The 25,332-nt window shown below is 36.9% G+C and overlaps 1 protein-coding gene across 1 annotated transcript in view; it reads right to left on the bottom strand.

The window, feature by feature from the left end:
- Positions 1 to 25,332, bottom strand: part of CPE (carboxypeptidase E) — a 59,859-nt gene that overhangs the window by 17,092 nt on the left and 17,435 nt on the right. The window contains exons 3-6 of the mRNA XM_061993200.1: positions 4,618 to 4,814; positions 2,664 to 2,831; positions 1,609 to 1,726; positions 445 to 627 (exon numbers count right to left, since the gene is read on the bottom strand). Coding sequence (XP_061849184.1) covers positions 445 to 627; positions 1,609 to 1,726; positions 2,664 to 2,831; positions 4,618 to 4,814 — 666 coding nt within the window. The remainder of the gene's footprint in view (positions 1 to 444; positions 628 to 1,608; positions 1,727 to 2,663; positions 2,832 to 4,617; positions 4,815 to 25,332) is intronic.

Genomic DNA, 25,332 nt, shown 5'->3' with positions numbered 1-25,332 from the left:
ATTGTCAATAACATTTCAAAATCAGGCCCCCCCACTTCTTTCAGGGTTGGATGCTTTCACAATTGAGGCTAAAATGAACAGTCAGTCACTTCGTCTCTTTCATCGAGGTTTGCCAGGGGATTTTTCACTCTTTCTTTTTAATTAAAACACCCTCTTAAGCTCTCATGACAGCATAGCAATCACTCCCCCACTGTAAATAAATTTGCAAGCCTTGAGTGGAGAAACACTGTATAAAATGCAATAAAAGAGGAATACTTTAACAGACATCATGATGAGCTTTATGGGATTGTGTAGATGTACTGTGGTCAGGGTTCTCTGACTTAGCCTTAACCACACCAAAAGTTGCAAATACTCCAGTGGTGTTCTAGTCTGTAATTAAACCAGTGAAAAATCAAGCTTAAGACAACTCCCAGTGACACCGAACCCCCACACAGCCGGGCTCACCTCCCGGCACGCTGTACCATGCACCCCCATTAGTTGTTCCATCCACAAAGCTGCTGTCATCATCATTTTTACGACACGGTGGTCTGTTTGGATCAGACATAGCAGGATTAAAAGAAGAATAACTGCGAGCCAGGCTTTGGAAAATAGCATCATCAGGGCAGGAGCTGTATTCATGAGCACTGCCTAGAGAGGAAAAAAAGTCCAGGAAAAAGATTATTAAAAAGGTAGTTGCATCAACTGGGCTCACAACCTAAATTACCAGCACTTCACAGTAGGACTGTTCCTGGAAGTACTCTGTACACAGATCAGTGTCCTACAGCATCATAAAACTCTTATAGCATTATCTTAATAACATTAACATTTCCCCAATACTTCATCAATTGCCTGTAGCAGGTTACCTCATTATCACAGTGAATATTTGTATCAGTCCTAATATTTACGAAAATATTAAGTTCACCACAAATTCTAGGCTATTCCAGGCTTTAGGTACTTTCTTAGAAGAACACACAGCACATATACAGAAAAAAAGATCTCTTCCTAAAGAGCTTTACAGTCTGATTTTAAAGAACTTGAGAAAATTGACTGAAGAGAATCATAAACAACATCATCATCTTACAATCATTTCAGACATGTGCACACCCCTTAGTGTCAGAAAAAAAACAAACTAATACTGCTGTGTGCTAAATGCTAACATGTCTGCCACAATGTGACACTTTTTATATGAGACCGATACTGAGAAAGTGCAAAAAATGACAATTGTTCTTATTAGCATGCTACTGCTTTCAGAAATTAATTTTTTAAAGGTGCAAATAGACAAACTTTAGATCATACAGGCAGCCTGGACACATCTCTCTTGCTTCAGTTAATAGGGTACAAAGAGTTTCAGTTAATTTAAGCGCTATGTTGCCTTGATTGAAGTATCTGAAGGACCATGATTCCCTGAGGTATTACATAATTTTTGTGGGCTACTCGACTGAAACAAGCTAGCTATCATCAAAAACAGAAAACATAGCCATATAGTGACTAGCTTTAAATGTGACTACTATGCTAAAATAAGTCATTACCATGCCAGACATGACGTTTGTAAAGTAGGTCTTAGCAGTGAAATAAGTACAGAATGTAATTTATATCTCCTACTATTTCATGACAATTTCTATTACATACCACTCCGAGTCTCATCATAAGGATAGTTTGCAACAAGGTCACCTCCATGAAGATTGGCAGAGAGCACAAAGGGAATATCCATAATCCAGTGAATGACACCTTTTGTTTCAGGAGCAAGCTACAAAAAATAGAATTACCAGCAGTTACAAATAGATAATTCCATGTGGAAACTTATTCAATTATATACATCGGGGTCTAAATTACTATCACATAGATTGTATGAAACATTTAAAGGAACGGCAATTTCATTTTGGCCTCAGAGATAACTGAATCAGTCCTTTACATCAGAAGCAGTCTACATAGACTAACACAAGTCTAAAACTGATGTAAACTAGTTCAGAATGGGATCGTGAATAAAGTAAACTTTTACTTCCTCCTATTACAGCTAAAAAAAAGCTCCTTAGAAATTTCAAACCATGGAAAATATACTAAGTCAAAATAAACGTTAGTAGGATACAGTCTATTTTCAGCATGGAAAACTAAATTGCTTCTGTTAATAATCTGAATTTGAAGACAGAATACAGCTACTAAGGCTACAGTCCTACAGGACTGCATTCACAACATTATTTTCTAGAACCTCCTCTGGGGGTAAACCCAAAAAGACAAATATCTCTTCAGACAACTGCCTGTATATTTAAGTCTTACATTTAGCAAAAAAGCATGTATTACGTGAGAATAGCTATCAAGCCAGCAGTATAATTAAGTGCAATACACAAGTGAATTTCTAGCAATGGTAAAAATGCAGAATATCTGCAAGAACACCTTCAAATCAAGGGAGAAGGCTGTACAATCTCTGGCCTTAAAATAAAACATGCTTTGAATGAGGAATTGTCTAAGGGTTAAGCAATATGGTTCAAAGGGTTTACTACAGCAAGCTATTTTGAGAAGAACTTCAGGAAGCATCAGATGGACAAATTTAACAAAATTAACACAACATTTAGAAGAATATTAATAGTAAAGACCACACACAGAGCTTTTGGGGGTTGCTACATGTCTGCTTGTGTGAAAGGGAAGAGCTCGGCACGTAACTGATCTGATGTTCAGTCCTTACTTACCTTAGGATTCTGGTCCACTGCTTTTTTCATGTTTTTCAGCAGATGGTTGTTTGGGCCACCTTCTTTCTCATTAACATAGACTATTCTATCAAGATCAGGGAAATTTCGGTTTAGATCTATCCCTTGAGCATTACTTCGACCAACAAACCAGTCTTTAAGTTCACCAGGCTAAATGAGAAAAGAGAACAGAAAGACAATGGAGATGAAAAGATTCGGGAGATTACACGTCAAGTTTTCTATGGGCATATTTAGCCATGTAAATTTAAATCATGGGTTTACTTCTCATGTTCTTGAGAATAAGGGATGATGTGGAAGTAAAGACTTCTCAAACATCAAGAGCTAAGTCATTCCTATTTCTTCCCAGAGCTCTGAGGGAACAAAACCAAACTCTATTTCGCTCAATATTTCAGAGGAGAGGAGCATTCCCATAGTGGCAAATCTGAACTAAGAATGGGGAAAATTACTACCAGCATCAGATTTTTCAATGCCTCCCATGTCTTCCCCCAAGTTTACGTTCCCACAATGTTTACGTTCATTTCAAAGTTCCATTAAATGGCTTCAGGGTAATGAAGTACCTTAGTCTTTATTTATGGTGTCTATCAGCTTTGTTCACCAACTTGGTTGCACTAATAAAGATGCAATCAGAGTTTCTGCAAAATCTTTTCTTTAAGCTGATTGTCTAAAATAGGGTTTGGGTTGCATTAAGGAAATGCCTTCAGAATGTACAGAATGTTCAGAATGTTTCTCTAGCTTGGCTCTGTAAGTTTTCAGTTCTCTTTAAAGTAGGTTTAGTTTGATTGCTGGTTTTCATCTTGGGGTATATCTACTGTTACATATTATGTACAGGATCAAGATACTTCTAAATTAGAATAACGGTGTCACTAAAGCAAATTGTGTTATAAATCATACATAACATGTAAGTTAACCAGGTAAAAACAGTGTGCTTTGACTAAAGAGCAAAACCTTCAAATATTGTTTTTATTACAGAATCTCTACAGAGATTTCAAATATTGCTATATCAGGGCAAATTCTGCCTCATTGCCGCGAGAGGGAGACATACGACCGAATATGGTTTAAAGCAAGTCTGGGATTTGGATTTTTTAAAAGATTTCATGAGAATCAGTTTCATAAAGATCTTAAGGTTTGACTTACCTAATCATAAATAAAGAATTGTATAAAAAGAGACAACGTTTCCTAAGGTTTGACTTACTTAATAAAAAATAAAGAGTTGCATAAAAAGAGTCATTTCTATATTAATTTATAAAAATAAATACATCTTGTAAAACTGGAAAACTCTTTTTTTTAAGAATATAATACACACCAGAAGCTGTATTTAACAGAGTCCTATTTGACCTCTATTTGTTAATTATGAATTAATAAATTACATGTTTCTTGACTGAGATATCATCCTAAAATACATGCTAAATTTTCTTGACTGATAGCTTAATTAAAGTACCTCATGCCTGAAATTTAGAACCAAAGTAATTCATATTAAAAAGATGTCTCACAAAGTTTGCTTGTTTTGGGATCAAGCTTTGATGATTGTGAATAATTCATGGTAGTGCATTTATGTGAGAATATTCTTAAAGGATACATTAACTTTTCCTTTCCTACCACTTTTGCAAAATCATGTATTACTAGAAGTTACTTGTTTAGGAACCAGTTTGGTCAGTGAATCTAGATGAAGGAATATGCATGAAATATAAACATCATTATATCTTAAAATACAGTAAACTCACAAGAGAGACACCTATTTGTTGAAAGTCAAACATAAAATCCTCCTTGTTAAATAAAATAAGCCTACTGTACTATTAGGAAATACTCTGGTTCTGTTCTGTTCAACAGCGATCACCAACTGCTCATGCATCTGTAAAACTGCTATTCCAGGTGTCATGATGATCATAAGGTTGATACAGACATTGGTAACTATTTTTAGATATGTAGCCTTACAAACCTGGGATGCTGCCTTTTCAAATCCATCTGGGTTCAAAGATGGCATGATATGGATACGTGTACTATGGACCAAGTTGATAATAGTTTCATTTCCTTTCTGGTATTCATTACACAAGTACTGAGCCAAGAAGACAAGCAGCTCCCTTCCCACAGCTTCATTCCCATGCATATTCCCGACATATTTAAATTCTGGTTCTCCTGCAAGGAAAAAACAAAAACAACATGTCTTAGAAAAACACATACAAATCACCTATGAACTGGATGACACAGCACATGAGATGTGGATATCACTATTATTACCACCAGCCACAGTGTGCCCAGGAAGCCACATGCCTCCTTCAGAAAAGTGGATTTAATATTTTTTTCTAAACTCTAGCTAAACAAATAATAATTTATATCCAGCTGTTTGCTGAAGACAGAGAGAGAATACCAGAGGGCAAGTGAGTATGCCAAAATAAATGCTAAGCCATTAACATGTGGCCATTAACATTACTACTGTTGAGATCTAATGCAGTTAATGCCTCAATACTTCAAAAGAATGTCTTGATTGGGTACTTTTTAAACACATAAATTGACACTAACAGAGCTTCTTTCCTTTAATGTTCTCTTCAACGTTAGGTTAAGTTTATCAGACTACACATGCATTAAACTTAATTTCTTTTACCAAAGCATTGCCAATAAACAGCTGTGGATCCAAATGACCTGAAAAATCTTATTCAGCAGTTGCTTTGGACAGTCAGCTCAGACTTTATGAAGCAAGTGCAATAACCTAACTCAAAATTAATCATACCTATTTAACACTCCAAGCGACAGTCCACTAGTATGCATGTATTTAATGTTGATCTAATTTCTGTTGTACAATTAATATATAATGTTCAATGTATAAGGTGTATGGAATATATAATTAATATAGTTGCATACATATTTCAAGATATAAATGAGCAGTTCAGTATTTCCAACTGCTAGTTAGTCACAGTCTCGTGATCCTAGGCATAAAAAACACACAAGATAGTCTTACAGAACTGTAAAGGATTTACCTTTCAAAAGACTAGATTTTGGGCCCTAATATCAGAGAGGTTTTAGTATAATGCAAGTACTTGAATGACATTAAAAGGATTGTCCTGGAACTAAAATAATGAATGTTCTGTTTTCCAGCTTGAAGTCCTTTTTTCTTATCCTTTTCCCTTTCAAATGCAGTTCTGCTGTAACAGCTTTATTCCAACATTCTGATGCTTACATGCTCTGAGTAATCTTTGAACATGCTTTGCAATAGGTTTTATTACTATCACAGGGACAAATTCAAGCCAGGAAGACTGTTACACAAACATGACCTAAATAATTGCCAATCAAGCACACAGATGTATTTTCTTATGACTCTTCAGTCTGTGCTTGTTAACCTTAATCCAGCGATAAGACATTAGCAGACAGAGGGCTAATACCATGACCTCTTTCCTTCCAGGTAAGACGTTTTTGTACGTATGGATCCGTCCCTGAATTTTTTTGTCCAACACATTAAAAAGTTTTCTAGTTTCAGTAAAATAACTTAATTGTATTCATTTCCTCTTTTGGCACTGAGCTCCTATTTACTGTTTCTTCCTATCTGTTAATACCAGGGAATGTAACGGGTCAAATCAAGAGTAATCAAAGATCTTTCAGTTAACCTGATCCCATTAGAATAGATGGATACTGTTCAATAAAATATGCAGCACTGCATATCACATAGTCTCATAATTAGAATACTCATGCATATGTATATATTGGCTTGTTACTCAAGGGAAAAGTGCTTCACAAGCTAACATGCAAATTTGCTACTGCAGTAAATATGAACACAGTCACATTTTGCATTTGTGGCTTTCCCTAGGACATCACTAAAGAGAAATGATTTCTCCTGGTTCCCCGTCCTGTGCATTAATCACCTACTTTTCTCTATCCCTTGAATTTTACAGGCTTGAATCAAACAAAAAAGTAGAAACATAGTTCCCATAGGGTAATGCTTAGCCCTCTCCTGAAAGACTTGCAACAGTGTTTAGAAGAGTTCCTGAAAGCATGCAGAGTCTACAGTGAACCAAAAGCAGAGTTTCATCTATTTTCAGTGGCAATGACTCATCTCAAATAAGCATTAAAAGCTAGAAGGACTTCAGCAAGCAGAAAAGAGGGAAAAAACATGGACATCTTTCATATGAAAGGTGATTGGAAAGATCAGCCCCATTTTCCTTAGAAGAATGACAAGGGACAAATACACTGACCCTCATGGCCTGGAGGAATCAGTTTGGAAAGCAGCACTTCCCTACACCACAAAGCAAGAGACAGTGATTTTCAGGGAAAGGAAACAACAACCATTTTTGGACCGGTGAAGAAAAATAACATTACTTATAACACAAAGTGTGAAATCAGTATTCAAAGAATCCCACTGGCAGTGAAGTGTCAGCAGAACTCCAAGTTTTGCTAACAAACAAAAATTTAAAAAATCTAATCTAAAAGTGAGTGCAGAAGAATGAAAACAGAAAAATAAAAGAGAATTGAGTAACAGCCCTACTTTAAAACTTAATTTTGTCTTCATGGGCATTTTCTTACACCTTTCTCTGAAGCAGAAGAATCCATCTCCTATTAATCTGCTAGCTGTTTGAGAACAAAGCTGTGTGATCCACATATGTGGGAATGGTGCTCTACCAGCTGCCCAGCACTGCTTATTTTCTTACTTCTGGACACAACAACCAAAGAAATACTGGGTTTCTGTTCAATATCAGATGAATTTCAAACTGTATCTGAGAATTTTAGGAAAACTCTTCCATCATTTCAACAGTATAATTTACATCAAAAAGAACAACAGGAAGAAAGGAAAAAAACCACAATCCTTCTCATATCTAAACTTTGCAGCTACTCCAAGGGAAACAAACTCATTTTTTTCCTTTTATTTCAAGGGAAACAAATTACCACTATAAGCTTGCTGCAGGGGAATTAGCAGTTCACTCATTAATTGCACATGCCCATCATGGGCAAAGTCAGGGAGTCCACTCTGGAAAAAGGCACAATGTTGCTTAAGTCATTAGTTACCATCACAGCTCCCAAAAAGTCAATGGAGCTTCCACAGGCTACTATCCGCTGATAAACAATCTGCTGATACAACTTTGCAGTTAATAAAGCCCTCAATTTGTATTTGCATTTCTGCCTTTCATGTTAAGAGTTAAAAAGTGTAAACCAGGTTGCATCTTATAGAAACTTTTTTTTGCAGTCACCTTTACTTAAATCCTTTTCCCTAGTATCTTTTCCTCTAGGAAAATAAAGTCCAAGCTGGAGGGTAAACTGTTAGCTGAGACCACTGCTCTTTTGACTAAGTTGAGCAAACTCAGCTGCCCAAGCCTTAGTGAATGACTCTGCAATGCAGCAAGCATCTCTTGACCCACCACAGCTCCCAAAGGAACCAGCTCTTTCTCTTCCACCCTATGGGCTAACACAGATACCTCAAATGCTGAGGATATCAGTTGTCCAGTCATTAAGCCAAAACTCTTCACTTTATAGATTCCCTCATCTGTTCATTGAATATCTCCTGCCACACTACCTCTAAGGACTTTGAGCTTCTCCAAAAAAGAGCCCATGGGGAAAACAGCCTTCAGTCACCTCTTGCTAGCATGCTACTTAGCTAGTGGAAAAGCTGCTCTTCCTATTAATCGTTCAAGAGAGATTTAATGCAGACCTTAATCACCTTTCATAGGATTCTGTAACTGTAACTGCCTTGTGGTTTTGTTGTTTTGGGGTTTTTTTTTGTGTGTGTTTTTTTTTTTTTTGTAATGAAAAAATGCAATAAATTTCAATTTGATGATGAACTTTTAAACAGTTTCTCCAAAATTTTAGACACACTCCATTGCAGAGAACTGGAGATAGCTTTAAGGAAGAAGCAGCATGAAGAAATACCACTGTTTTTTCTCACTTATTTGACCCCCACAAAAAAAGTAAAGTTGTTTTAATGGATTATCGTGGCACAAGACATTACAAGCACAAAGGGATCTTTCCAGTGCTCTAATATTTAAAATTTGTATTTAGTTTTATTCATCTCCTAACAATATCTTTCCAAACGATAACCTCTCATTCAAAACAGTAAAGGTGTGTCTTGTGTAACAATGTGAGTGTGACATTTATAAACACTTAAATGTAATTTCAGCCCAGATAGAGAGGGTTGGGGTAACAAATGAATGGGTGGATATTAACATCTTTTAGGGCAAGTAATCAGAAATGAAACACTGCATTCAAGTTTATAAATATCTCAGTATCTCTGGTAAAACCTAAGCCACCACATCATTAGGGCTTTTAGAAGGCTTTTACATCCATCTTACATTGACTGTGCAGTACATTGCAATCTGGTAAACAATCAAGGAAAAGGTGTTCTAAAATGCCACTGACTTTCCGGTACCTGACAAACATCATGAAGTGTCACCATTCGTTTCTGCAGTTACTATCAGCTAAAGTCTTCTGCAGTTTCCTAGGAACAGCATTTACATCATTGGTATTAGATGGGTCATCCAGTTAACGATGACTAACCACTGGCATTTTCAGGTTAGGCTGTATTTGTACGGTAAAGACATTAACTTCTGAAGTGTAGGGACAAATAATTTAGCACTTGATAATTACAATTACTATAAGTCAAGGTACTGTCATGCCACTAGTCATGGTCCAGTGATGAGTAGTTAACCTTAACATATACAGTATTTCACTCATGGGAGTGCAAGTCGTATTGAAGAAAAAATTTTGACTACTAGGAAGTTTAAGTGCTTAATGAATTGTTTTGTGGATCACCCTCAGATACCCTTAAAACTAGAATCCTTCTTCTACTTTCCTGTATTTCTTATGGAAAAGCCAGCAATGTTCCTGAAATAACAGACTTAGTGTTTTCATTTACTTACGGTTGCTTGTCATTTTTAATATGCCAACCACTAATTTTTTCTTCTAGATAAACAGCACATAAAAAACTAAGAACTCCTTCTGGAAAGAAATTAATTCATTAAATGTGACTGAAGACGTTCTTACACTTTGTATTTTTGTTAGTACTTCAAAGAGAAAATTTCTGGAGATCAGCTACATGGAAAACCAAGGATTATGAAATGAGTTTCTCCTTTGAATATGAAAAAGGTAAGAGATGGAAAGAATAAATGAGGAAGTGAGATATGAAAATGAAATAATTAGAAAATTTCCATTTCTAACACCCTATAAACTACATGTCCGCAACCTGCCTTAACAGCATTTCAATACAAGTCGTTCGCCATGATTTGCGTGAAAATGTCATGGAAAGACAGAACTGTAATGCAGTATTAGTTTCTAGGCCTTACATAATTTTAGTGTGACATTTACTGAGATGTGGCATTGGTCTAACCTTGCTGAAAAGGAAACTACTGGAAGTTTCACAGGTGGCTTACATGAAAGCAGAAATGAATTAACACTGGAGGCCTTTGAAAAATGCTGTATTTCACTTTCTTGCCATTAAGTGCTAGAAAATACACTGAAAAAATACAAAGAAAAGAAAAACAAGGTTCTTTTGAAAACCTCTTGCTTTAAACAAATGCATGTGTTTTCTAACAGCTGACTCAAGACTTACTCTTTCAATCTCCATGATTAGTTGAACACTTAAATTTACACAGTTAAAATACTTAAAAAACACTTAAATTGCTAAAAATTAAAGTTAACAACAGAGTCTGAACAGTACATAAGCCTGTAGCAAAAGCTCACAAAGAACAGCTATGTTACTGTTGGCCTTGACACGTACAAATTAAGAAGCAATCTCCACTCTACTCAGTTTAAAGTCTGACAGTTGGGCTTCAAAATAGGATTCTCCAGACAGATTCTCCAAAACTAAATTCTCCAGACAGATTACATCACACTCAAGACAGTTTTTTCCACCAAAAAGGTTCTGCGTGACTCGCTTTCTGCAGGTTTCCAACAGCCTACTCTCACCCCTGCAGCTACAGAACTTTGCACAGCTTCCCACGAGAAGTGGGCAAAGCATCTGCTCAGCTTCTGCAGTCCCCACCCACAGCTCTTTGCTGGCAAATCCCAGCGCTGATCTTTCCAAAACACCCTCCACTTACACTGAAGCGTAGCACTGAATTCGGTATTTTGGGTATTTATCAGAGAGTAGAACAGCTTTTGCCTACTAAATTCGTGATATGGAGTATGAACTGATGATGCTATCTAATAGAATTGAGGACAACTTTAAATCATAATGAAACAAACTGTCCTGAACCACCTTTGCCACTTTGTGGCAGAGTATAATACAGAACCAGTTTTTCCACCTCCCAGTTTTTTCTCTCACCGCTAGGAAAAAACCCAAACAGAATGATACCCTGGGATTCTTTTTGAAGGACACTGGCAGTACAGAGATGACACAAGTTAACTCTCTATACATCCACTGTGATGCTGAGTGTGGGATACAACAGATTAACTTCATCTTTTTCACTGCACTCAGTCAGAGGTGAGGGTTTTTCATTTATAACCATATGTGACCAAGTAAATTTTCATTTTAAAGATACTCACTGTATCCCTCCCAGTTTTGGTTGGCACATAAAGCCACAGAGTACATATTCCATCATCGAAACAGACCTCCCGATGAAGAGAAAGTTGCTAGATGTGTATTTATGCTAGTTCCTCATGAGGTTCACTTAACAAGCTCTCTTCAGTCAGTTCTAGAACTGGCTTTTTCATTTCAGCTATGAAAGTATCTGCCAGCCATCAGAGCACTTCAAAAGGACTGAGTTCATCTATCTCATTCCCTCTGCATGAACAAATATATAGGAGAAATTTCAAAGCTAAACTAGTTAAAATGCCTGCTACCAGTAGAAAATACATTTGGGCTCTGCTTTTCCTCATCCTGATTTCACAAAGATGTAAAAGCTGGAAATAATCCATTTATATCCAGATCCTAGACTCTGAAATCAAAGATGTGTGCAGAAATGCTGGACATAAAAAGATGAAGAAACAAAAGCAGCTCTCCCTTTTTACTGGAAACAAACCAAAAGTCAATGAAAAGATGCAAATCATTTTTTTCCAGTAAGTTATACAGGCCAAATTCAACACTGCTATGTGGCTTCCTTCTGCCAGAGATGTGGTCCAAAGGTTCATAAGCACAGGCATGAGCCCGCTTGAAGGCTACTTCCAGGCTGGAAATGATAGGTGGTGTGATATCCCTAACAGTGCCAAGAACAGAAAGAAAATCTGAAGAGGGCTGAGGGAGTATAGTCAGGCCAGAGTTCCCCCTCTGTAGTGCTGTGCCCCAGTAGTGGCTGCAGTTCAGCTGGAAAGCAAGCTAGGGCAGCTTTCAGGATTGCACTGCATTGGGTCCCAGGCTGCATTGGCATGTGCAAGGGAAATGCACTCACAGCTTCACCTAGCAAAACACTTTGCATTTTCCCTCCACAGAGGAAAGTAATTTCTGACTGAAAAGGATTCTAATTCCCATCACAAACATGTTCTAGGTCCTTGGAAAACATACTTTCTGTGCTTAAGGATCTAGGAAAAACTAGTAGTAAGCCCCTAGACCCCCTCCCTTAATTTCCAGGAGCTTTTCTGAGGTATGCAATGGCACTTGTTACTGCATTGAGACTACACATAGTCTCCTTCTTTACTGGTGACTAGAACGTTATTTCATTCCACTACTGTGTCACAAACTGACATAGGGTGAAAAAACCTGTGGGCTGAAGATCTGTGATTTAGATAGACGATGCTGAAGTGCATCGGTCATTGCTAACAGATGGGAGAGGGATAAAATCTCCTATAAATGTACATACATTAAAAGTCCCTCATGTAGACAGCCTGTTACTAAAGAAAAGTTTCTTTGGCACTGGCATATTTATTTAGCTTCTCCTACTTAGAGGAGCCCTAATATTTACTGATCTTAGCTTCTGTGATTATTTGCCACGGAGTCTACAGAAAACATCCTTTTGAAATGAATTACCGTCAGAAAGACATAGGCAAACAGTAAAAGCTAATTATGCTGTTATCTTGTTCCTTTGTGGGAAAAAAAACCCTGAAAGATTGACTTGTGATGACTAACAGAGGACACCATTTACGTCAGAACACAAACAACCTGAATTACATCAATATGCTCAGAAACCAAGAAATATCTGGATAGCTTCTTTTAGTCCTAACACTATTTTAGCATCTTCTTTTTGGTGTAGATAACTTTTAAAAAACAGAATTTGCCATTTTAGAATTGAGAGGTTTTATTTGCCAGAAAAACTGCAGCTGCATTGTAGGCTTAAAAACCTGCATCTAAACTGTATGAAAACCTGATGAAAAGGTGGCTTATTGAGATCTGTGTTTTGCTGCGCTTCACCTCCAGCCTCATTTTCACAGCTAGTATTCTGTCAAGTTTCTGGACTGAAAATATGAATGCTATGCGATAATCAGCAGTAAATCTTGACTGTATTTGTTCTTGAGATATTTATGGTTAAATCAGGTCAGTAGGAAGCAGAAAAAAACACAGGTTAAGTGGGGCTGAGAGTGGTCAAGATTGGTAGTGCAACATTACATCTCTAAACACTGCAATGCTTGGCTTCAGATTTTTTTCAATGGTATGTAAAATTTTATCTAAAATTGGTATTGTACCTTAACGACTTATTTACAGCCAGGTTAGGTAGAAATACAGCCCTGGATGTTTAGAGCAGGTCTAACTCTTCAGACTCACATATGATTGAAATGTAGATGTCCTTTAGAAAATGCCCCCCCGTCACATTAAACATTGAAAAAAAATAGACAGAAGGTGATGATTCCGAACAAGACAGCATGAGGAGAGGAAGCTAAACTGTGCAGAGGCTAATAAAATCAAGCTTGCTACGTAAGAGGAAGAAGTGAATCATATAACAGCTTGTTGACTCAAGTATAATGATGGTGATGACTGAACCAGAGAAATCCTTTGCCTCAGTAGTAGATGGGAGTGGATCCAGAGGGCTTTCAAGAGATGTTTTGCCTTTACATGTGGGAACTCCAGATAAAAAAAATCACATATGGATACTGACCCAAACACTGCAAGCCACAGCACATTGTACAGCTGCAAGACACAGAATAGCCTTTGTAAGATAGGAAGAGATACTAAAAAAAAAAAAAAAATCTGTAATGAGTGCTCAGGTCTACTCAGGGGCACACATCCTAGTGTCCTAAAAAGATAGACTCTTCTCCTTATGTAGGGAACAAACATAAAAGCTTGGTATCTTCTCATCTTTCCTCAGAGTTTCCTCTGTCTTTTCCCTCTGAAGAGTAAAAAGACAATTCTCCACTAAGAGAAAGGAGTACTGGTTGTTCATATGGTTTACAATTAAGAACAAAAGAAATCACAGAATCTTAAGGGTTGGAAGGGACATCGAAAGATCATCTTGTCCAACTCAGGAAGAAAAAAAAAAACAAAAAAAAACTCCAACAAGATGAGGGCACCATCACAATCCTGTTCTCAAACAGCACCTGAAAGTGCAGGAAGTGCTGGGCTCTCCAGCTCAAGAGGGATGGGGCACTTCTGGAGAGAGTCCAATGCAGGGACTGGATGATCAAGGGACTGGAGCATCTTCTTTATGAGGAAAGACTGCAGGAACTGGGGCTGTTTAGTCTGGACAAGAGGAGATTGGGAGGGGAATCTCATTAATATTTACAAATATCTAAATGGTGGGTGTCAGGAGGTTGGGACATCCCTTTTTTCAATGGTATCTAGCAACAGGACAAGGGGTAAGGGGATGAAGCTGGAACACAGAAAGTTCTATATTAAACATAAGAAAAAACTATTTCCATATGACGGTGAGGGAGCAGTGGCACAGGCTGCCCAGTGAGGGTGTGAAGTCTCCTTCCTTGGAGGTCTTCAAGACCCACCTGGATATGTTCCTGTGTGACCTGATCTAGGTGAACCTGCTTGAGCAGGGGGGTTGGACTAGATGATCTCTAAAGGTCCCTTCCAACCCCTACTATTCTATGATTCTATGAAAGTGAACCAGTGGCTGAGCAAATAAATATTTTATAATGATTCCTACATATGGCAATAGAGCTTTGTGCAATTTGATCTAAAATGAACCTACCTAGGGTATATTCTAAGTGTAAGCAGAAAGGTTCGTTCAAAGCAGCAAGGCACGTTCCTCACAAAAGGGCAAATAATAGAAATTTCCTACAGTTATACCCACTATGCCACACAAATGCCAAGCACATTAAAGTCCAATGACCAGCAGGATCAGAAACAAAGTAGCTCTTTCTAACACTGTCTAATTATTGTTTCCTATGAGCAATAAAAAAGCTACAGTAAATCCATCTTTTGCTGTCCCTTTCATCTCACTTGAAACTTTCTTTCTCTTTCATGTTACTAGCAATACATCAGACAAGCTCCTTCCAGACAATGCAGGAGGAAATATCATATTAGCGAAAATGTGCGTGTTATTATCCAGGGGCAAATTCCTTCACTAATAAGAGGCCAAAGGGCTTTTGGTAATGGTATCAGATCGAGTGTATTCACCATGATTCCTATGTAGTTATTTAAATTTTTCAGTAAGTGTAATAAAACACCAGAGGCCAAAATGTTTTGTAATTTGAATTACTTCTGTAATTTGGAGCAATAATAAAGCAGTGAAAGTGAGGGGAAACTGTGCCGTATCTTCCAAATTTATTGCTTTTTATTTCAATTTTATTCAAGTGTAGAAGGCTGGTGAGGTATAATGAAGAGGTACAATAAAGTCTAGGACTTTTTCAAAAGCTAGTTTCATGCATTTTGTACCTTTACTTATTAACAAATATTCTGAGATTCTTGAAATTCCTTTTCTCAGTCATATGGTCCTTCTTTATGTCTAGAGACTCCATGAAGCAGCTGACTAGCCAGCTCACAGATGACAAGGTGATGCAGCCAAAAGGCACCTCCTAATGCCTACAGCAACACTTCCACTTTGTGATTTCAGGTATTTGAGACATTTTGAGAAGAAAAAAATATCTGATGGGAAGAGAATCTGGGAAATAATGATCCAAATCAAATAGAAAGATGATGTGCTGATCAATCCAACAAGCATTTGACAAATTCTTAATTCAAAGACAGTAAAGCAACAAACAACAGATGAATAGTAATGAGCAGTGTAGATGCAAAATCTTTACTGACTTTATACAAACTTTTATTGTGTGTATGAGGAGTCATACATCTTACAGACACGCATGAACATCCCTCACTGAGAGACTCAGGCATCAAGGAGGTCATTCCCAGGTCATGAAAATATTTTTCATGTTTCTGTTTGCTAAAATCTTCTTAGATCTAAATCACACTTCTAATTTTAACCAAAGGAATTGCATTTGCAGATACTCAAAATTATATGAAAAGGCAGATTTGGCACAGTTCACACACAAAATCAAAACCACATGACTGCAAGGGAGAAAGACACTGGACCTTTTAGGAAGCAACCCAGTGTTCCCTGTCTTTATTAACTTTCTTAAATCATATGATTGGGTATTTCATTCTTATTTAATCAAACAATCTGAAATAAAAGTCTATTTTATCAAAAAAATATATTTCTCATTAAAAGCCAAATGTAAAGCTGCTTGGATTGCTTTGTAAAATATTAGCTCTCCAGTCTTTGCCATATTTTCTACTTCTTTCTTTTATATGCATTTTACTCAACCTGCACTTTCATCCTGGGTTTAACTTTTATGATCACAGTATGGTGAGTGCCAAAAGCATGTTTGAGTGTATTTTTTCTAGTGGTCTGCTAAGTCATAAAGAAAAATAGTTGCAAAACATAAAATAATCCCCAAAATTCTGTTCAGATTATAGGAATACAGAAATGGGAAGGCAAAGGGACTGAAGATTACCCCATTGTCCATTAAAGACTGCATCTAACGAAAGGTAACAAACTTGGGAAAGAGCACTCAGCACATAAAACTCACCAATACATGCTACTAACCAGGCAGGTAGAAAGAATACTTTTCTCCCCAAAACATCCGAGACCTAATATGGCTCCTCTTCTAACCATAAAGACCTATATTTGTACAATAACAGCATTTTCCCTTTTAACTTTGCTAGTAGCAAAAACTACCATTGAAATTACATTGAGAGCTCAATTTTGTCATCTTTTCCCTTTATTTAGGACTTGAATTGGTGAAGCCCATTAAAAATACGCTTAACTTCAGCATAAAAGCATCAGAGGGGTTAGTCTGGAATCTGAAGTCAAGTACATGCTCAGGAGTTTGCTAGAATAAGGCATTACAGCCTCATGCAAAAGCAACAACATTGAGAAGAGATTTTCCACTGACTCCTGTAAATTCTAGACCAAGCCTTTATTTCAGAAAAAAAATCTGGAAGTAAAAACATATAGGGCCTACTAAGATTTTTTTTTTTTTTGCAAAGATCTTTTCTTTCCACTTGTGTAACCCAGAGAACAAATTAATTTTTTATGTTAAAAGTCTCCAGGTGGCTTGTTTTCACTGACGCCTCCTCTTCAAACCAGATAGGAACCAACAGATGTATGAAAGCTTGAAAATGCCATCTTGCAGCAGGCAGTATGAAAATAAGAATCATGACACTATAGAAAAGGTGAGTATAAAGTAACAATGTGAGGCACACAATTGTAATAGGGTGTTAATGCCTACTGTGCAGACTGGTAGAAAAGCACAGTGAGGTTAGTACAACATTAAAGCTTCTCTTTCTCTTGTTTTGCTTAAAAAGGAAGACACAAAGTAAAATTACATCCATATTATATTATTTCTCTAAAACAACTATTTCAAACTCTTCAGAGTTAAGAGAATAACACTTTTTTACAGAGGAAAAACAAAGCAGCCCCTAGCAATAAGGTTATGCTGGGAATAAATGTGTGCTAGGCTCTCAGGATAATCTTTGTTTCCCTCACTGGACATCATAGTCTGCCTCTATAACCCCATCAAAGTGACAAACTCAAAACTGAGGTTTGCTCATAAAACATTTCACATTGGGCATAATGCTGTTATCACATCTCACACTATTCAGAAAGCCTCAGTATATCCAAATAATCAACTCAACGTGTCAAAGGAAAAAGGATATGAGTGCAAATCTAGGTCTTTTATGGCAAGACAATTAAAAAAAACAACCCCAAAACCCAGGAGATAATTTCAGGAACCATAAGTTTCCTGACTAGGAACAGCTCCCAGACTTCCATCAAGATGTTGTTCCATCAGGGCTGCATAACTTACACATTACCAAGTAAAAACATAACAGTTCGTAACGTAGGAAACCAAAAGTTATCAGGCTTTCTGAACTATGTATTATACACGCCTGTTATGAGCAGTTCATGGTTTGTATTACAGTTCTTTCTGACCAGGCAAAATAGTCCGACCCATATACTTTTCCCCAAAAAAAGAAAGACTCCTGTTGTAGCTTGCTTGTCAATGGTGAGTGGCTTGAGTCATGCACAGAAATACAAAAAAAAAAAATCTATATAGTTTACTGTACTCATCACTAAACGATAAGTATTTTTTTAAAAACAAAGCCCAAACAGTTGGAGCTGACAGTCCTCTTTCCCAACATGTAGGCAAGTGATTACAAGGGATAATCAGAAAGCCATGCAGGGATCTTGACCACGGGTGATTCAAAGCTGCTACTGTAGCAGTGCAAGACTTTCCACACAAGTATTAACACAGAGATATATTACACAAGATATATTACCACATATCTTGGACAGTTTCCATGACAGGACAGACACCACTGCACTGTCATCGAACAAAGATTATTTGTTCATAACATTTGCTATCTATGCAAAAAAAGAAAAGAGAATAGAAGCATATGGCAAGCACAGGGCAGGTAATGATCTTAGCATAGATCTGATTAACCCCCTTTCTTCCCTTACCTTTAGGAACCGCCATGACAAAAGCATATGGAGAGATCTGAAGAAAGGCAATCAAATTACAACCTCTGACATTGTTGTGGAGAAGTTGTTTCCTACCACAGTCACTACAGGAGCAAGTGCAAGAAAGGTGGTTTGAAAATGTGCTCAGTGGACAACAGAAGTGATCATTAATGGCTCAGAAGTACAAATTCATATTTTAATGTTTACTAATATTTTGGCAGTTGGTGTCTCAACAACAACAAAATCAGATACCAATCCTAAATGATGCTCCAAGCCTTTGGACTCAAAGAAACTTCCAAAAGAGGCAGAATAAGAAACTGAATATATTTTTTCCTTAAAGAATAGTTTATTTTCCTATATAAGGAAGAAAAAAATACCCAGAGAAATAGACATGCTTGTGTAAGAAAAGCAAGACTGTACAATATGAAAATCTGTTCACTGTACAATTAGTACAAAGCAACTGAATATTGGCAGAGGAAAAAACACATAGCACTCACTTGCCATTACACTGTCATTGCTCCTAAGCCTATTGTTAATACATTTCCACTCAATAAAAATTTCAAGGTGTTGCTATAACGTTTTTGAAAGTTTGGGCAGCTTTACTGATGAGTTCTTTCTTCGTGGATTTTCACTACTGAAATATCCTGACAGATGTCACTTTACTGTCACACTGATGCGCATGAGAAAGCAGGATGATATGTGACGTTCAGTTGCTATTTGTTATCACAGAATCTCAAGGGTTGGAAGGGACCTCGAGAGGTCATCTAGTCCAATCCCCCTACCAGAGCAAGATCTCCTAGAGTAGGTCACAAAGGAACTCATACAGTTATCATCAGGTTTTATAGATATGTGTTTCTACTTGAATGAAGGAAAATGTGCTATCTTATGGTTTTATTTCAGGATTGCTGAATTGGGATCACACTTTTGTGTGTAAGCTTTGTGAAAAGCAATGTCATACCTGGGGAATATAACTTTTTTTCCAGGTAAATTAGAGAAAACTAGTGAAGAGATTTTTGTTACACTCCTCATGTGTAGTTTAATTTAAATCCCATGAATACTTTAAATCTCAACATACAAGACTGAAACAACCATTACCTTTTTTTATCTAGATAAGCAAAGAAGCCAGAGAAGTTGGCACGGTCTATGTGGGTCCTGTGTATTCTCCTCCTGTCATAAGATGTTACTCTAAAGCAACCCCCTTCAATCTTTTCCTATTTAACTTACAACTAACTCCTGACACCCTTTGCAGACTATTCCCTGGTCTGATGAACCTTCCAGGAAATTTTTCTTTATCACTTTGACCACTTATAGCAATTCCTTGTACTGAGGTACTTTATTTATTCTAACCACAGTAGCCACTTTTTAATAAAAGCAAGGCCCATTTGTTTGAAAGTGAAAAACTTCCACACTTCAAACATACAACACACATAAGAAGTATGCAAGAAAGACCTGGATGAGTAATATTTCCCATTTTTTATGGGTTTTGTTTTTTCATTACATGTGGTGCTAGCTTTATTTCACATACAAGGAAGATTTTTCTCTTTGGAAGTCTGTGGTTCTGGACTTCTTGTTTTGTCTTAGTTTGGTGGTTTTACCCTTTCAGTTTTGTGGTATGAGATTGCCCTATTATTCCAAGATTTGACTGTAACTAAGTCAGTAGGAGTAATGGACAAAAGCTGAAACACAAAAAGTTCTACTTCAACTTAAGGAAAAACTTCTTTACTGTAAGAGTGGTGGAGCCCTGGCACAGGCTGCCCGGGGGAGTTGGACTAGATGATATTTACAGGTTCCTTCCAACCCCTACCACTCTGTGATTCTATGAGTTACAAAGCAGTAACAGACAAAAAGCTGATGGACACAACTGAGTATACGTGACAGCAAACCACAGAAGTAATACACTATTGGTCTAACAAGCATCCATGTAACACAAATGTGCCTTCCATAAATAATTCACTCTGAAGAAATATTGTTTTCAATTACATCCTACATTTCAGAGCACTAAGGAGGCAAGACAGATTCCACCCCCCACCCCAGAGCCCATTTTCTGTGTTAGAAGTATTTTTCAGTCAAATATAATGAATTTAGATTTTACTTTGCCATCAGTATTCTGTGCCTGGGAATATTGGATATTAAACCTGCCACATTTTGCTGGCACAAATTCCTAATGCTATTTTTTTCTTACACAAACCCTGATCTAGATAATTTAACAAAACTATTTTGGAAGCAGAATACTTGGTAGCAGACCAAGCTAAACTCCACTTTTTCTTATAAGGGTCTGTTCAATCCAAGCTGATACACCATCATACTACACGTAAGGATCCTGACAACTTTGTCCACCTGCTAAACAGAGGAGGCTAGGTATGTGATTTCGGATCTAAGCTACTCACTGTTACATAGTGCACTTCAATTGCCTTCAAGAGGAATTGCACTGTACCTTCATTGCTGACATACAGCAGAGAACACATAAATTATTAAAATATGTCCTATAATATATACAGTTATCCACTCAAAAATCAAAGATTTAGACACTAGGAAGAGAATCTATGACTTACTGTCACCATGTCTAATTTGCCCTTAAATCTCTCCACTGGATCTACACATCGCAGAAACTATCCACAAAGCAATGAAGCAAATTCAGCAAACCAAAAGTATCCTATCAAAGTTTCTATAGTGGCTATAAATCCTTCTTCAGATTGCCATGCACACAAACTTCATTTCAGATAATAATGGGCTTAAAACAGGTATAGAAAAACACACTTTTTCTCCTTTAAAATTGTAAGCTTTTGTTATTATAAAAAGATTTAGCAAACATTTAATATATATATGGTGTTACGCTAAGACAAAGTATTTTTTTCCAAGAACTTCTCTGGGTTTTTAATTTATCTTACCATTTTATATGTTACAAACCGAAGAGAAAGAATTATATTGAAACTATTAACTTGGAGGAGAAACAACACACTTTAAAAAATGTCTAAAATGAGGAAAATATTTCATACATGCTAAGACTTTCCTCTGGAAATCTCTGTGGAAATATGAATGCTGCACTGCTCCTGTAGCAGTTACATGTTCTTCATTTTGGGGAACAGGAGGCCAGGATTTCTTGAGGTTAAAATACCATGCAGAAGATAATCACACTGGACTTTTTCCATCAAGTCAAAATATGTCAGAAGTTATTGCAGACTTGAGAGAGAGTTAAGCTAAGTTGCCATGAGAGGACAATTAATAAAGGCAATTACAGAAAAGAATACAAGACCAGGATAAGCTACTCAAGGCTGACAATAAGATGAAATGAGAAATAATATACCATGCAATCCTCTGAAAGTCATGAGTTCAGTTCTGCTGCAAGGCTTGTAAGCGAACAAAGGAGTAGTCTCACAGGATCATAGCAGCTAGAAAACAGCACTTTGAAATTCAGCAGCTTACCCAGAAGGCTATTCCATGATTCAAGCTGATGTTTTTGAGAACAGCAAAGAAATACTTTGAAGAAACTGGAAGTCCTCTGAAGCCAAGCAGAAGGGAGAAGGAAGTTACACTGCGTGGGACCCAAGAAGAGGGAGCACAACAGGCAGAAGGTGCAAATCCAGCAGCCTGCACTCAAATAGTGTTCTCCTCTAGAGCCAGAGAAATGTAGGTTTCACGTGCTGAGCAACCTAGATGCATGACCTTCAAACAACTAGTGCCCTAGTGTTATGTGTTCCTAAAGATGGGACACCGCCAGCCCAGTCCAACTGCCGTGCTCAGGCTCAGCAACAGGCAACATTGGGCCACAAAGTTAATGTTTTCATGACCTCATTACAACCTAGTGACCTTGGAAGCAGCTTTCTATCAACATTCATCCTGTGAGATTGCACCTCTCAGAGCATCCAGCTGTTTTCACATTGTCTGACATTGCAAAGAATTGTTATGCTGGTTATTAGAAGAAACAAACAAACAAATAAATAAAAGTGGAGGAAAAAAAGTCTTCATTGGCTTCTCATGCCACACACCTAACAAGGCCAACAGGTAACGGCCTAAGAACAAACAGGGAAGGAATGCTTCTGATAATTCAATTGTATTTGTTTTCATAATTTGGTTTCCTAACTTGAATACTATTAGATGTTTTTCCTGTTTTTTTTTTATTTTACATACTGTTTTCTTATTTCATGTTTTCACTTTTTTTCTCATAAACTATCCATTCTCTACTAAGTTTATACAGTTAATTACTTTCCCTCTGATGAGGTATTCCACACTGACAAGTAGTTTCCATATGTGACCTCACTGCTGCTTAATCCTAATCCTCATCCTTTGGTTTCTGTCCATCCACCCTGAAAAATACTCAGTTCGGTACAGTAATTAGCATCTATTCACTGGAGGGAGCCAAGATAGCAGCAGCTAATTCTCCAAAGCTACTGCCAAACTAATATATTTGCATTCATTGTCTTTTTGGCATTGGCAAGTAGTAAAGTAAAACTAGTGATTAGCCTCCCAGGGGACCATAATTTTGAGAGGTTTTTTAAGCACTAGGAAGTGATGGAACATCACATACATTGGGACAATGAAGAGACATGCATTGTCCCAACTTATGTGTCAAAAGGTGAAGTTATTCTAGCTGCTACCACTACAGGCTTAGTGCTTTAGAATTACACACTGGTCTTTCTGAACCACTTTTAACCTTTCTCTCTCACATTTTTATATTATACTCATCATCATATTATTCTTACCCCTGAAAAAAAAAATCTTGCTAACAATTTCTAATTCCACTTAAGTAGCCATGAAGGGTGTAACTGTACAAAAGTCAGCTCATTTTTCCACAGTTGTGTTGACTTTACTACTCAGAAACAATGTATCCATCTTTGTTATATGTAGATTAAACACAAATTAAAGGAAAAGTATCCTTTATAGTGATGTTTTGATTCACAATATGGATGAAAATTACATTTCAATTACAGATCACTCTCAAAAGTCAAATTAAAAAAATTAGATATGCTGTTATTTCACTTTTACTAGAATTAAGAATTTTGCCCAGTTCTTTCTCTTCTGATCATTCTAAAAATGGTAATGCCTAATAACTAACTAAAAAATCTTAATTTACTGTTTGCATTTCACTTATCATTGAAATGTAATTTCACAGAGCATATCTACAAACACTGCTTATGATTCCTGGTTCCTGAGGAAATCCCACAGAGACACCGGTTTGAAACCACAGGCATGACATTATGACAACTTTACGAGCTGGCACACCAAACACAGTTCAGCACTTACATGGGAAAAAACTAAAAGGTCAGGAATTTCCTTCAGAATGCTGATTTTAAAAAAATAACATAGTAACAATGTAAAGTTAAGTTTTATACTAACTTCCACAGTTTTCGTCGAAGAAAGAGAACATGAACTAAATCACAATAAGGGTAATGATGTTGTATTTGACCTCTTTAATAAATTATATTAATTTTAATTAGTAGGGAAATGTGAGAAAAAGCCATTTTAACAAGTTTAATAACATAGTAACATCAACAAGACAATGAGAACATTAATATTATCTTTCTAGTGTCAGCTAGGGATATTATGTCACGTAAGAATATCAAGGAGAACCTAAAAACAACGTCATCAGCATTGACAAAGCAAGATGTTTTGACAAAGAGGACTTCTTCCCTTGCCTATTTTCACAGAATACCTGGTATAACAGTACCTCCTATACCACTGGGAATGAATACCTCATATTATTAAAGGTCATCTCTTTCTGAGGGTGTCAACCTCCCAGTTGCTAAGAAACACAATAAATTTCCATCTGTCCTCATTAAAATTCCATGATGTTTCCTCCGTTAAGTAGCTGTTTATCCTGGTCCTCTCTCCAGATTTCAACAACCATACTGCACCAGGAAATCTTGAAAACGGAGATGAGACAGCAGCAGGGACAAGTTTAACCTACATAAATGGATGATAACAGCAATGAAGGAACAAGTTTAAGCGCAGGCTAGCAATAGAAATAAGCACCCAAAATCCCAGTCAGCTCAAAACATCCACAGCAAAAGCTCTATTAACATAGAGGAAAACTTCTCTTAGCACATTTTCATCAATAACACTGGATTCAGCCACTTGACTAACAAAGTGTAAGTGCTTTCTAGTATAAATACACTTTATTTAGTAGCCACTCTATGAGGGGATGAGTTTGTGCATCTCTCTGAATAAACTTGTCCTCCGTATGTATATATAACCCATATATCAATAATTTAAAATATTACAATTGTCTTTGAATGTCTTCTTAACTCTTCAGCAATTTTAGAGCCTGAGTCTTGTAAAGAGGCTTGCCATGATTCTGCAAAGTAAACATAACTGAACAAATATCACAACATGGGCTGATCTTTTTAACTGGCATCAAAACATTTTTCTTTTGATATAGCCCACAGAAAATCCTTCCTAGAATAGTGGGCACTCAGTAAACTCTTCTACTGAGTTATAATTGCTCACATAACAACATACTAACACTCTTGGGAGAATTTTGCTTTTTATCCAAATAGCTTTCACAAACTTATGTAGATCCTTTTATTTCTTTTCTCTATTTGTAAAGAAATAAATAGAACAGATATTCAAGGTGTACCATATGCCTCTAATCTATCTTCTCTTACCTCTTCAATACATGAGAAAGTTTTAGAAAGTTACCTTTGATATTTTTTCCCCACTCTATCTAAGACCAGATCTTTTTTGAAGTTACTTAAAGTTTTTCCCCTTTGAAATTACTGAATTGCAAACACAGTCAGCTCTTGATTTGAACACAGTTTAGGCTTAGCAGATCTTAAAGGCTTTTAAGTCCAATGTGAACATTTGAAATTCTATTTTCTGGGGGTATCTTTCCTTTTACCAGCTACCAATGGTATTCCAGTTTGCCTCGATCCTCTAGTGAGACAGGACCACCGTGTCTGCAGTGTTAC

The sequence above is a fragment of the Colius striatus genome, chromosome 3 (genome assembly GCF_028858725.1).
Source record: "Colius striatus isolate bColStr4 chromosome 3, bColStr4.1.hap1, whole genome shotgun sequence".
In the NCBI taxonomy this organism is placed as follows: Eukaryota; Metazoa; Chordata; class Aves; order Coliiformes; family Coliidae; genus Colius; species Colius striatus.
Note: the sequence above shows the minus strand (reverse complement) of the source record. Positions and strands in the feature narration are given on the sequence as shown.